The sequence below is a fragment of the Mus caroli genome, unplaced genomic scaffold (genome assembly GCF_978045245.1).
Source record: "Mus caroli unplaced genomic scaffold, Mus_caroli_1 scaffold_3, whole genome shotgun sequence".
In the NCBI taxonomy this organism is placed as follows: domain Eukaryota; kingdom Metazoa; phylum Chordata; class Mammalia; order Rodentia; family Muridae; genus Mus; species Mus caroli.
Window position 1 is genome coordinate 37,295,001 of NW_028227258.1, and position 12,615 is coordinate 37,307,615.

Genomic DNA, 12,615 nt, shown 5'->3' on the forward strand with positions numbered 1-12,615 from the left:
GCAAGTTTTAGACACTATTTCCTGTCATTCCACAGATGTAAGGGTCATTAGCGTCTGGGAAAGACCTCCTTTGTACCCAGCGTCATCAGGCATCTTGAGAAACAAGGCCAAACAAAAGATAAACGTCCATGATGAAATGGACTGTGTATGATCAACTATCAAAGTTCCACACAGAGAGGAGCAGCTCACGTGACGTAAAAATGGGAAGCCTCTGCAGACTGTGATATTTCTCAAGTTCTTTGTGATTTGATCATCTGTGCTCTGAAATTACTTTTGAACAACCTGAACTTTGCTCTATTTTCTTCTGGCCTGATTCCCTTTAAACTGACCCAAATTTCAACAAAGCAGACACACATACATTTGTAGACAGCGAGCAGTGGATGTGTGTGTGTTGTAGTCATTTAACTTCTACGTCAACATTCACAGTTCTACATTAACATTCATCCACGAAAGTCAAATAAAAGGAAACTCGGATCACTTTCAGTGTTCTTTGCCTGCCCCATTGGCTTGGTGGCCACATAAAAGAATCACGAATGGGCAGAGAGTGGCAAGTGAGGGAAAGGAGGAAAATAGGTAGCCTTTGGAACCCACCATGATGACTCAAGGCAGTTTCAGAGACACAGCCATAGAAGAGCATCATGCATAGACTTGTGCTAGCATTTGTAGCTATACGAGTGCCAAGGAGTAGGCTCCTTTGACCGCCTATTTTTAAAATCTACCATTCTGGTTACAGCTGTGTCAGGGCGCTGGCTTCTATACACACTTCCCAGTGCGGACAGGAAAATGTCTTCAAGACTTACTTTGGAGGGCATCGCTTCTTAAAACTTACTTAATGTACAGTGCTAGGTCTGTGGCTAAAATTGCTTGCTTGATTATTTTCAATGTGGTTTTATATTCTTCAATGGAGAGGCCACTGAGAATCTGGTTGCCCTTTATATAACAAGAAAAACATAGTTAGTGCTCTGCCCACGGGAGCTGCTGTGAAGAACAAACTCTGAAGCTCTAGCTGTATAACTTAAACACATGCCTCGTATACTCAGCCTGCTTTTCTGAAGTATATGCAATGAAGTACTATTTTCCCTGTTCATTATCACTAGACACCACCCTGGCAGGAAAGACAAAATCAGCTACATGACATTATCCCTGCCTCTATACATGTGTGTTTCAAACTCATCACCTCCTTGAGATTGAGTTGAAATATAAACACCAAATAAATATATCCTTTTCCTTTGGGCAAAATGAATTCAAGTCACATTAATGAATATGAAGAGTTGTGAAACTTTTAGATAATTGATTAGGTCCTTTTCCTTTGGGCAGAATGAACTCAAGTCACATTAATGAATATGAAGAATAGAGTTGTGAAACGTTTAGATAATTGATTAGAGACACTCCTCTGTAGTAAGGAGCCTCCCTCACATTCGCCATTACAAGATGGCGCTGATGGCACTGGCACCCGTGTTTTCCACCCGTGTTTTCCACGTGGGGTAGTTTTCCACCCCATGTGCTCTCCCTTCCCCGTGATGACAACTCCGGCCGATGGGCTGCAGCCAATCAGGGAGCGACATGTCCTAGGCGGAGGACAGTCCTCCATAAAAGGGACGGGTTTCCGCCATTTTCTCTCTCTCTGGCTCTCTTCTCCACTGGCTCCTGAAGGGGTAAGCAATAAAGCTTTTGCCACAGAAGATTCCGGTTGCCCTGAGCGTGTTCTTACCAGGGGGGACAAAAGTGCGAGCAATACTCTGTGGCTTCTGTAACAAACTTGGTGACACCGCTGGTTCATGTTTATAGACCTTAACCAGTACTAAGAGTTGTACATGTTCCTGATGAACGTGACAATGTAGATGGTTAGCAGGCCTGAGCCAAAGGTGCTTTACTAGCTGGTAACCTAAGAAAGCCTGGGCTCAAAGGTCTGTAAGGAACCCTTAAGGGGGAGTGAGTACTCCATATGCTGAGAGCAGGTGAGTCTCCCCCAAGGAAGAGCACAAACACGCATGCACGCATGTGTAATAATAATGAAAAAAAGAGGCCATGAATTTGAAAGAGAGCAAGGAGGGGTAAATAGGAGAGTTGGGAGGAAGGAAAAGAAAGAGTAAATGATGTAATTATATTACAACCCCTCCCACAAAGAATAATAAAATCATGCTAACTTTTCCTTGTAGGTCATATTTCCATATTAGTAAAAAATATTCTTCTAAACAAGCGAGGGGGACCATGGGGGTAACCCATGTATATCTCACTGAAGGTTTTTGTTACATAACATCCTGTATTTTTGTCTGTAATTCAAGACAGAGTAGCTCTTTGATCTTGAACTAAACAAAGCACCAGCCACTCCAAATACATTCAAAATGTGTGTAAGCTGAATCATAAGTGTTACTAAGTTTCGGGGCCAAGAAAGTACCCGGCGCTTTAGAAGTGAGATCTGGACGCAAAGACTGAAGTCAGGGAGCTGGAACTGATTTGCTCAGCTGGGGGGGGGCAGGCTGCGGGCAAAGACAACGATAGGCCGGGAATGAGAGTCTGAAACTAACATGGACTAGAATAATGACCAGAATCTATAATTTCAACCACAATCATTATTCTAAAATATTTCATCATTTTAGATCTGGGCCAAAAGAAACTATTCAGAAAACTCCCGATGCCCTTACTTATTTTCAAGATAAGTCAATTTCCAGCAGAAATCAAAATGTCTTTTTTTGATACTGCAGTCTCAGTTTTCCTCCAAAGAGCAGAGTCTGTTAAATTTTTTTCTAAATTGGGCTTACAAAGATAGAATATATATATAGACGGCTTTTATGACTTAAGCCGGCAAAATGTACAACCAGATTTCTTGTGTGTTATGCTAAGTAATAACATATGAAATAATAATTTATATATTATCTAACAAAAGAAGTATGATAGGAAAATATTTAATCCACCTTTCTAAAGATTAGTAATTTATTTCCTTTGGAACTGAACTTGAAATAAGACACCAACAGGACATTTTTAACTTGGGTGTAGTAGTAAACTCCCATAATCCCTGCACTTGGGAGGTAGAGGCAGGAGGATTAGGGGATCAAGACTAGCTTTCAGCTATTCAGGGCAGATTGGGATAGATGAGCCCACTTTTTTTTTAAATCTACTTCCTCCCCTACCAAAGAAATAAATAAAAAGCCTTAGCTACAGAGCACTTTCCCAAGGAAAGTCCAGATGTTTCTACTCTAACATGCATATGTTTCTCCAGGCTCGATTTTGGAAAATTGTACACTAAAAATAACAAAGTTGATGGGAAATGTGGTGTTTGGGCAGATCGCTGAAGACCTATGCTGCTTTGAATCAGAGTGCAAAGCCAACCACGAGAGGTTCTGGGAGGTGAGCTGACCCAGAAGGCCCCGAGGCTGCCTCTGAATGTACTGAAAGCATACAAGCAAGAGCAACGGAAGAAAGAGCTGGGCTGTAAGCCATGAGGCAATAACAGAGAGGCAATGCCTCAGCCTCATGTAGACCAGAGGTGAGGGGAACAATGGCCCGCACCTCACTCTTCAAATGCTTTCTTAGTGAATGCCAGGATTTAACCGTTCCTACAATAACTTGCATGTTATTCCCATAGCATGACACGTTAAAATGATGCCAGTCACCTATCAATGAGTTTGCGCTCCATGTTACAGCAAACGCTATCAAGTCTCATATAAACCTTCATAGGAGGCAGCCAAATGTGTTGTGTAACTTTCATTTTTAACAGTGTTGGGGGGTCCAACCTAGTGCCTTAACACATGCAAAACAAACTCTACCCCTGAGCTGCACCCCAAACTGACTGCTTCTTAAGTTTTTAGTCACACCAAGGTATTAGGGAAGAGGTGAGAATTCCCCTTGCCTCAAGTAGGAGAGAGAGACCCTGTGTATGTCTTCTGTGTTCAGTGAGGAGGTGGGACTAGAAGGGATTTGGTGATGCATTCTGCTCAAGAAATCTAAAAGGCAAGACCATATTGGCTGGCCAACTCTGTAGCTGCTGTGGGGAATCCCCACAATGAGGGTGCTCTGCAGAGGTGATGACGTTACCATCACCCACCAGGCACAAAGAGAGGGACACTCAGCAATGTCAGTCTGTTAAAATGGCCAGACCCCTTTTCTTGCCTCTCTGCTTCCTTGTTCTCTGGCTGGAAGGAGGGAACGACACGGAGGCATAGGAGTTAGAAGGAGGGAACGACACGGAGGCATAGGAGTTAGAAGGAAGGAGTAAGACGAAACGCAGAGTAAGGAGCAGGAGATGCGGGCGGAGGCAGCAAAGGAAGAAATTGGGCTCATAGCGCAACTATTATCCCTGAGTGGCCATTTTGGTTTGCAACATAAGAATGGTATATTATATGGCTGGCCCTAAAAATAGTGACCACGATGTGACTCCCTAGTTTTCCTCTAGCCAGGGAGAAAACTAGACTGAAGCCCAGCAAATGTGAAGACCTTATGATAAAATCTCCTCAGATCATGTATCATGCATCATGACTGTTCAATGTAATAGTGGAAAACTTTCTTTTTTTTCTTACAAAATTAACACAGCTAGACAACAGATAATATGAACATGTTATTTGTTAATGTTATGTTCCTTAACTGTGTCTTTACTTAGCAAACTCATGTGTTTTCTTACATTTACAAATATTCACTTATTCAAGTTGTCCAATAGCTTTCTCGTTCCTTAACAAAATGGTTTGTGAGCAGCTAGAAGCTCCAATAAAACAGAGACGGCTGGGATTACAGCTGCCTGGAAAAATCTCCTGGTTAGCAGGCCCAGGCCTTAGGTTCAATCCTAGTATAACCAAAAAGAAAAGAAGAAGAAGAAGAAGAAGAAGAAACAGATACTGGTCTTTATATACCACTCATTTGTTTAAAAAGTTAAGCAGCAGCTATAAAATACCAGTTCAGTTTCTAGTTTGGAGTAATTAAAGGTCAGTAATCAAATTTCCCTCATGGGCAACATTAGATCGGTTTTTTACTGTCCAAGACGTGAGGCCGTAGAATGTTTGGGCTAATCCTTCCTTACCCAAAAAGGAGTAGAGAATGTTCAAGAATTTATGATGCTGGGAATCAGTCCAAAACCTAAAAATACAACTGCATATATAAAGCTCTCTTGAAACTCACAACAATAAATGACATACTTACTGGGCTGTTTAGAATCATCAAACACTGGTCAAAATGATGGTGTTCCATGATGGAGTGACAGTACAGCTGAGCCAGCGGGTGCTCGCTCCTGGGAGTGATCATGTTGAAAGAAGAAAGGAAGAAAACGTTCCTAAACATGTTACTTCACCAATTCATTATTATTATTATCTGAAATTATCTCAAAAACAAACTAATAATTTTCTCCCCTGCTGAGGAGAGTGGGAGTAATAATCTCTCAGAAATAAATACTGACGTAAACTGTTTTCAAAGAATAAGGCTGCCCGTTTGTTTAAAGGGCAGTCTCACTGGTTTGAAATGTGAAAACACAGGATATGGGAAGTAAGGCCAGAGACTGCCAGCCCTAGGCACAGCCTTGTACTACCCAACAATACCTGTTACTGTATTAGTTTTCAGGTTCAGCACTGCAACTGACTTAAAGTCTAGAACAAGCCCACGTTGCCTTTTCCTCTAGAAAGATGTTCAGAGAGCAGCTCATTCATCTGTCCTACATATGAGTAGCTCATTCATGTGTTCCTACATATGAGTAGCTCATTCATGTGTTCCTACATATGAGTAGCTCATTCATCTGTCCTACATATGAGTAGCTCATTCATGTGTCCTACATATGAGTAGCTCATTCATGTGTTCCTACATATGAGTAGCTCATTCCTACTGAGATGGAATTCACAGGGTCTGAAAAATGGAAAGCAAAACAAAGGTGGGGACAGTATGGACATAGACTTAGAAAGGAGGCATTTGTGTGTGTGTGTGTGTGGTGTGTGTGTGGTATGTGTATGTGTGTAGTGTGTATGTGTGTGGTGTGGTGTGTGTGTGGTGTGTATGTGTGGTGTGTATATGTGTATGTATGTGGTATATGTGTGTGGTATGTGTGTGCTGTGTATGTGGTGTGTATGTGTATGTGGGGTGTGTGTGTGGTATGTGTATATGGTGTGTATATGTGTGGTATGTGTGTGTGTGGTGTGTGTGTGTGTGGTATGTGTATGTGTGTGGTGTGTGTGTATGGTATGTATGTGTGTGTGTGTGGTGTGTATATGTGTGTGTATGTGGTATATGTGTGTGGTATGTGTGTGTGGTGTGTGTGCTGTGTGTGTGGTGTGTATGTGTGGTGTGTGTGTGGTGTGTGTGTGTGGTGTGTATATGTGTGTGTATGTGGTATATGTGTGTGTATGTGGTATATGTGTGTGGTATGTGTGTGTGGTGTGTGTGCTGTATGTGTGGTGTGTATGTGTGGTATGTGTGTGTGGTATGTGTATGTGTGTGGTGTGTGTGTATGGTATGTATGCGTGTGTGTGGTGTGGTGTGTGTGTGGTGTGTATATGTGTGTGTATGTGGTATATGTGTGTGGTATGTGTGTGTGGTGTGTGTGCTGTGTGTGTGGTGTGTATGTGTGGTGTGTGTGTGTGGTGTGTGGTGTATGTGTGGTATGTGTGTGTATATGTGTGGTATGTGTATGTGTGTGGTGTGTGTGTGTATGGTGTGTATGTATGTGTGTGTGTGGTGTGGTGTGGTGTGTGTGTGTGTGTGTGGTATGTATGTGTGTATTATGTGTGTGTGATGTGTGTGTGGTGTGTGTGTGGTGTGTGTGGTATGTGTGTGAGAAGGGGGGTAGGAAAGCAGGAAGGAGGAAGATGAGTCACGGGGTTGTTTGAGTGCAGGACAGCCCCCAAGCTTTCTAAGCTGACCTTGGGAGAAGCATTGAAGACTTCCTGCTGGGTAAATTGAGGGGGAAGGATATTCACTGCACTGTTTACTGTATGTGTGGGACAGTAGTCACAAAAAGGACTTGAATGCACGACAGGAAGCCTTCCACTTCATTTCTCATGACCGTCACTTGTGACAAGCAACGCTTGGCTTCCAACTCCTTCTTTAAGAGACAAGAGGCTCCTGGAACTTGTTGCTCTTAAAATATGTAGGAATGGGGCTTCTGAATCTCGAAGCCCCATGGTTGTGCTAAAAATATGAACACTTTGCTATTTCCTCACTAGTGTATTGTTTTCCATTTTATTTGTTTATTAAAAAAAAAAAAAAGAGCTACTCAAGAACTAACAAGATGCCCTGAAAAAGTATTGGTTGTTAGAGTGAAAACCAGACAGATGCTTGTGGGAAACACAAGCTGCAGATGAAGACTGGAGAGCGGGTGACAATGCCTGTTCTTATTTAAAGGGTCACCCATCTTGCCGATTTAATGCTCCTATTGGCATAACCTGGCCAAGTCCTCCTGTACTGCTTGCTCTTCTCTGCTCTGCCTCCACTTCATGATCTGCACTTGTGGATCCGGAGCTGTACTTAACATAAGAAGTTGAACAGACAGTGAACCGAATTGCATCAGCAGATTTGTTGAAAGGGTTTGCTGTGATGTGTGGACTACCTGGGGTCAGTTGGGGCACTGTGGGCGGGTGCACTTGGGACGGCTCAAGTAAGGGTGCCTCAGGTAAAGAGGTGGCAGCCAGAAGGAAGTGGGGGAGAGTTATCTGCTAGGTGTCCTGGCGTTGGATCACATGGGAGCAGGCAGGGACATGTCCTGCAATGAGAACAGGCTAAGATAAGGAGGGCGGATAACCTCTCTTCTGAACCTTTTCACAGACTCTCTGTTCTTCACTGTTCTCCCATATTGAGGCCAACTTTACTAGCATGGCGGACACCTCCCCCATCCACGTTAGGCATAGTAAAAGGGAAAGCTTTTAGGTGTCTGTTATTCTCACTTATACAAGAAGGAAAGAGCAGAAAATCAGGGTGCTACACTAGGGACACTGAGGCTGGAGGAGCTTTAGTTAGAGGCCAGTCTAAGACACAAAGTGGGAACCTATCAGCCAAACTAACCAACTGACTCACATATACGTAAGACACACAGCTTGAAATAGAAGCTAGAGGCTACACCCTTAGTTTAGTATCCGATGTATTCAGATGGGGTTAGCTGCTTATAAATCTTTCACCACACCAGACTGTAAACCTTTGGAATTTGCTGACAGCTGTTTTCCCTAGTGAGAACAGTTTCCATTTATCAAGAGCCCGTGACATGGCGGGCATTGTGCTACCTGGTTTATTAGTATTGTACCTCACTGTATAAGCACTGAATCAGAACCCTCACACCCACCGCTTCTTTCAGCCACTGATGTAGTGTTTCCTTTGTTCTTTAACAGACTTGATGGCGGTGCCAATCAGAAAGCTCTCTACCTTGTCCTGGCCCACCCTGGCTACCTCTCATCTGACCCCACAGCTGGTGGTGCCCACAGGAGTGAACTGAGCTCACCCTGTCCAGTGTAGGTGAAGGGAGTCCTGGGACCCACCTTTGACTAAGGGGTGAGGGGACTTCCTGCCTTCTGCCTAAAAGCTGAGTAGCTCCAGGTTCCCTTCTATGGTTCCTCCGAATCACCTCTGGCAGAATTGAGTACCAGCTGCTCAAATATGTGCCATATTGGCATACTACCTCTCTCCCTTCTTCACTGCAGGCCTTTCTTCCTGCTCCTGGGGGGGGGGGGGGCGGGTAGGTCATAGTCACTAATAAACTACACATACACTAATTTTTATTTCAAACCAGGGTTTCAGATCAACCTAGGCTGCGACTGTTATAAATGAGCATTTCTGCATGTGATTTTGATGACCAAATGTTCAGATAGAGTACGTCTATCTGTCAATGATGATATGAGTGACAGTCTGGGCTTCAAGTATTTCCTCTCCTTGCCTTGCACTGTCCTGGTGTCTCGGGGCCCTACACAGTGTCTACTCACTGACCTACTTAGGAGCTGGTCCAGGAAATGCAATTAGGTAGATATAGCACAAACCCTTTGGAACTTCAAATGTACTTCACATATTTAGGTGAGGCAGAAAGAACTGCTTCACGTTAGAGAGGATTTTTGACTTGCGAGACAGACAGATGCCAAAATGTGTTTGTCTCTACTTACATTCTAAAAATACAAATTCATGAATCAAGCAATGGGTGAAAATGTCTCAGATTTCCTGTTTATAAAAAAAAAAAAAAATCTCGAACCCAATGTCTTCATGTCGCCTCTATTTAAGGCCACATCAGAAGGTCCTATGGAAACCACTGCCACTGTGGAATTCTATTCCCATGCTGACGTCAGCGAACATTACTAGACTGGCATACTTGCTCCTCATTTTCCTGTCTTGCACAGTCTTTGGTCTTACAAAGCCTTAGAAGTTGATGCAAAATACATGTCCCGTGAGAAAAGCAGCATTGTCACCCAGGCTGCTGCCACCATGTTCTTGACTCTGCCTGTCACGTGTGCAGGACCCAGGGTTGGAATCTCCGCAGCTTTGTAACCTATGGCCCGGCTCCTTCACACTCGCCACTTTCAGCATTGTTCCAGTTTTTCAGACTAGAAGTCATGATTTTTTTTCCTCCCCACCCTTGATACACATAACTCCCTTCCCTTCAGTTAATTAGCATCTTTCCTTTGGCCTCTTCCCCCTCTACTCTGTGTGACTGGCGGTTTATAACTGGCTTCTTGAGGCAGTCCTCTAATTGAGCTCTGTGGTTCTAATTTCAACCTATCTATCATGTGGCTCAGGCTGTGACTTCTTCCTAGGAAATGTTCTTGTTGCTATGGCAACAGTTCCTTTTTTACAAATCCTATCAATTTTACTACATGCTGTTTGGTGCTACACCCCCTTCCTGGAAGGGATCTTGTGGGTCCTCGTGCCTGTCCATTTTCTTGCTGGTCTACCACTACTGTTCTGTGAGGTGCCTACTTCACAGCCTCCTGGAATGTCTTTGTACTTTTCCTGAAAATCCATCCCCGTTTCGGCATCTAGCTTTAGTCTCATTTTCTCTAGGAAGAGTGGAGATGGACCATACATACTTTGCTTGGCCAAACTCCTTCTCTTATGTACACTTGAAGTCCACTGCATCAGATGACTCTCAGGACGTGGTAGATAATTTCTGTCACTGTCATTTCAAGGGTCAGGAACTGCACTGTCTATGTCACTAACAAAGAACCAAAGCTCTAGCACATATTCATTATGCATAAGCCCAACATGTAGCACAGTTTTTGATGAATCATTTTATAGTCATTGGATTTGAAACTAAGCAAATAAACGCACGTGCGAATCCTATGGTATGGGCCACAGGTTTGATGCAGAAACTTTTTCTCTATGTGATACAAGTTTATAGCTTTTTTAAAAAAGTGAATGTACTTTAGCTACTGTGTTCTAACTGCCCACTCATTTTGTCTTATTGTTTTGAGGCAGCATCTCTCTCATGTTCTCAGGCTAGCCTCACCCGTGCTGTGTAACTGAGGCTAATCTTGAGCATCATCTGATTGCCCTGCCTCTCTCTCCCGAGTGGATCACCAACTCTAGTTTACATAGTGCTAAGGGTCAGACCCAGAACTCCATGCATGCTTATGCAAGCACTCTATCCACTGAACTACGACCACAGTCTATGTTCATGTCCATAACTGTCTGAGAGAATTCCTCCTTCCCTCCCATCAAGAAAGGGTACGTGGAAGTAGTGCCCTTAAATAGATCACAGGATACCAGTGGGATTCCCCGGCAATTTCAGTCTTCCTACTAAAGGAAGGAAGCAAGGAGGCCAACAGTGGTCCAAGGGCATGGCCTCCTACCCAAGAAAAGCCTTACCTCAAAGTAGCGTCCCCAAAGTCATTTCGGAAGAAGCAGCAAGATTTCAGTTTACCAGAGGATGATTTCGCTTTCCCATCCCCTTACCAATGAATACCTCCTTCTCTCTGATTAGCTGCGCTTATTTCTGTACCTTCTTTTTGTATTTTTTATTATGTGTCACTTTGGGCATCTCGTGGGGTCTGGTACTGTATGCCCCTCTAGAAGAAATAACTTTATATGGGGATGCTTACAGTACCTTTCCACCTCAAGTGTCCACTTGACACTTTAAGTATCCCGCTTACCAGCTCTACTTTAAGTACCGGTCATTACCAGTCAGGAAAGAAAAAGTCCTATTTTCCTGTACTCAAAGCACAGTGACCTGGGAAGAAATAAGTCTCTGAACTACTTTAGTTTTTTCCAAGAGTTACTACCTTGTGTGTATGAAAGTAAGACTCTACAATCTAAGTGCCCCCTGCCCTCTGCCCAGCTCCCAGACCCAGGAATTTTTACCTAGAGAGAAGACACTACCTCTCCAGATGTACTTCTGGGTAAATTGTTTTAGATGAACAAAATTTAATAGATTTAAAAAATGGTTTAATAGTACCTATTTTTTAAAAATTTAAATGAGAATAGAGTTGCATTTTTTTCTTATTTTTCACTTATATAGAGCAACATGAGAGCAATTTCTACAAAAAAATAGCAGTATATGAACTAATAACAAGCTGCTTCTTTCTGGGTGAGGCAAGGGGATAGCCTTGTGCATGTATGGGCTGACACATATGGGTCACTCCCTGTGACACACTGTGGGGCTTCTCCTGTTGCTACCTCCCTTTCATCAGCATGGCTCACGTGACACTCTGGATCTCAGTCATATAAGGCACACTGACAAAGGACACGCCACCAAGTTACTTCTCCAGATCTCTAGGTTTTCAAGTGGAAACAGCCAGCCTGTGACAAGCAAGACTGTTCTCTCTCATTGCATAAAGCACAGCCCAGGACGTGGTTGCACATCCTTGCAATTCTTCTTACACTAAGTCTTCTGTTTATCAAATAATGGACGACAATTAGAGAGCCTTCACAAACACCCTGGAACACACTTGGGATCTCCATTTGGGAGTGATCAGTCAGGTCACTGGCACACTTACAAAGGCGCTCAGTCATAACGAATTCTGCCACTAAATCGTAGACTGTTCAACCAAGTTGCTACAAGAAGTCGACCAGACTGCAACAGGGGCCTGATATTTGATGAAAAGTACTGTCAATTTCATTAGCTCAGTTGTCATCACAAGATGCCGCTTAAGTGTTGTCCCAGAGGTTAGAGCCTTACTCTTAAGATCTGCCAGTGAGAGTGTCACACTCAGTACAACCATCTCTAGGAGCTGTTGCTAGAATTTAACATACTATATGGCAAACCTTCCTCTGGGTGGTGATGCTTGTGGTCTCTGAAAACACATGCCAGCCTTGTGATATGGGCATACCATCATTCCCATTTTAAAGGATATTAAGGTGTAGAGAAATTGTCTTCCTTGCTCCAGGCTACACAAGAATTCTGGCAGAGCAATGGACTGACCACAGAACTCAGTTCTCTAACACTGGGTAATATACACTGCTACTAAAACTGAAAACCTTAGTCTACTGAGCATCATAAGCAAGCAGGGCCAAAGTAAACACTATTTCAAATACAGTCTTTTCCACTCCATGGTAAAAATCCTACCCCTTCTGGACTACTCTTCATGGTTTTCTTTCTTTCTTTCTTTCTTTCTTTCTTTCTTTCTTTCTTTCTTTCTTTCTTTCTCTCCTTCCTTCCTCTGTTTTGTTTTGTTTTGTTTTTCCAAGACATGGTTTCTCTGTGTAGCTCTGGCTGTTTTAGAACTCACTCGGTAG

At 43.2% G+C, this 12,615-nt stretch overlaps 1 protein-coding gene across 2 annotated transcripts in view; it reads right to left on the reverse strand.

Annotated features, from left to right (window-relative positions):
• Positions 1–12,615, reverse strand: part of Pde5a (phosphodiesterase 5A) — a 136,142-nt gene that overhangs the window by 19,208 nt on the left and 104,319 nt on the right. For both annotated transcript variants that reach the window (XM_021157938.3, XM_021157939.3), the window contains exons 15-16: positions 5,131–5,218; positions 830–930 (exon numbers count right to left, since the gene is read on the reverse strand). In XM_021157938.3, the coding sequence (XP_021013597.1) occupies positions 830–930; positions 5,131–5,218 (189 nt within the window). The remainder of the gene's footprint in view (positions 1–829; positions 931–5,130; positions 5,219–12,615) is intronic.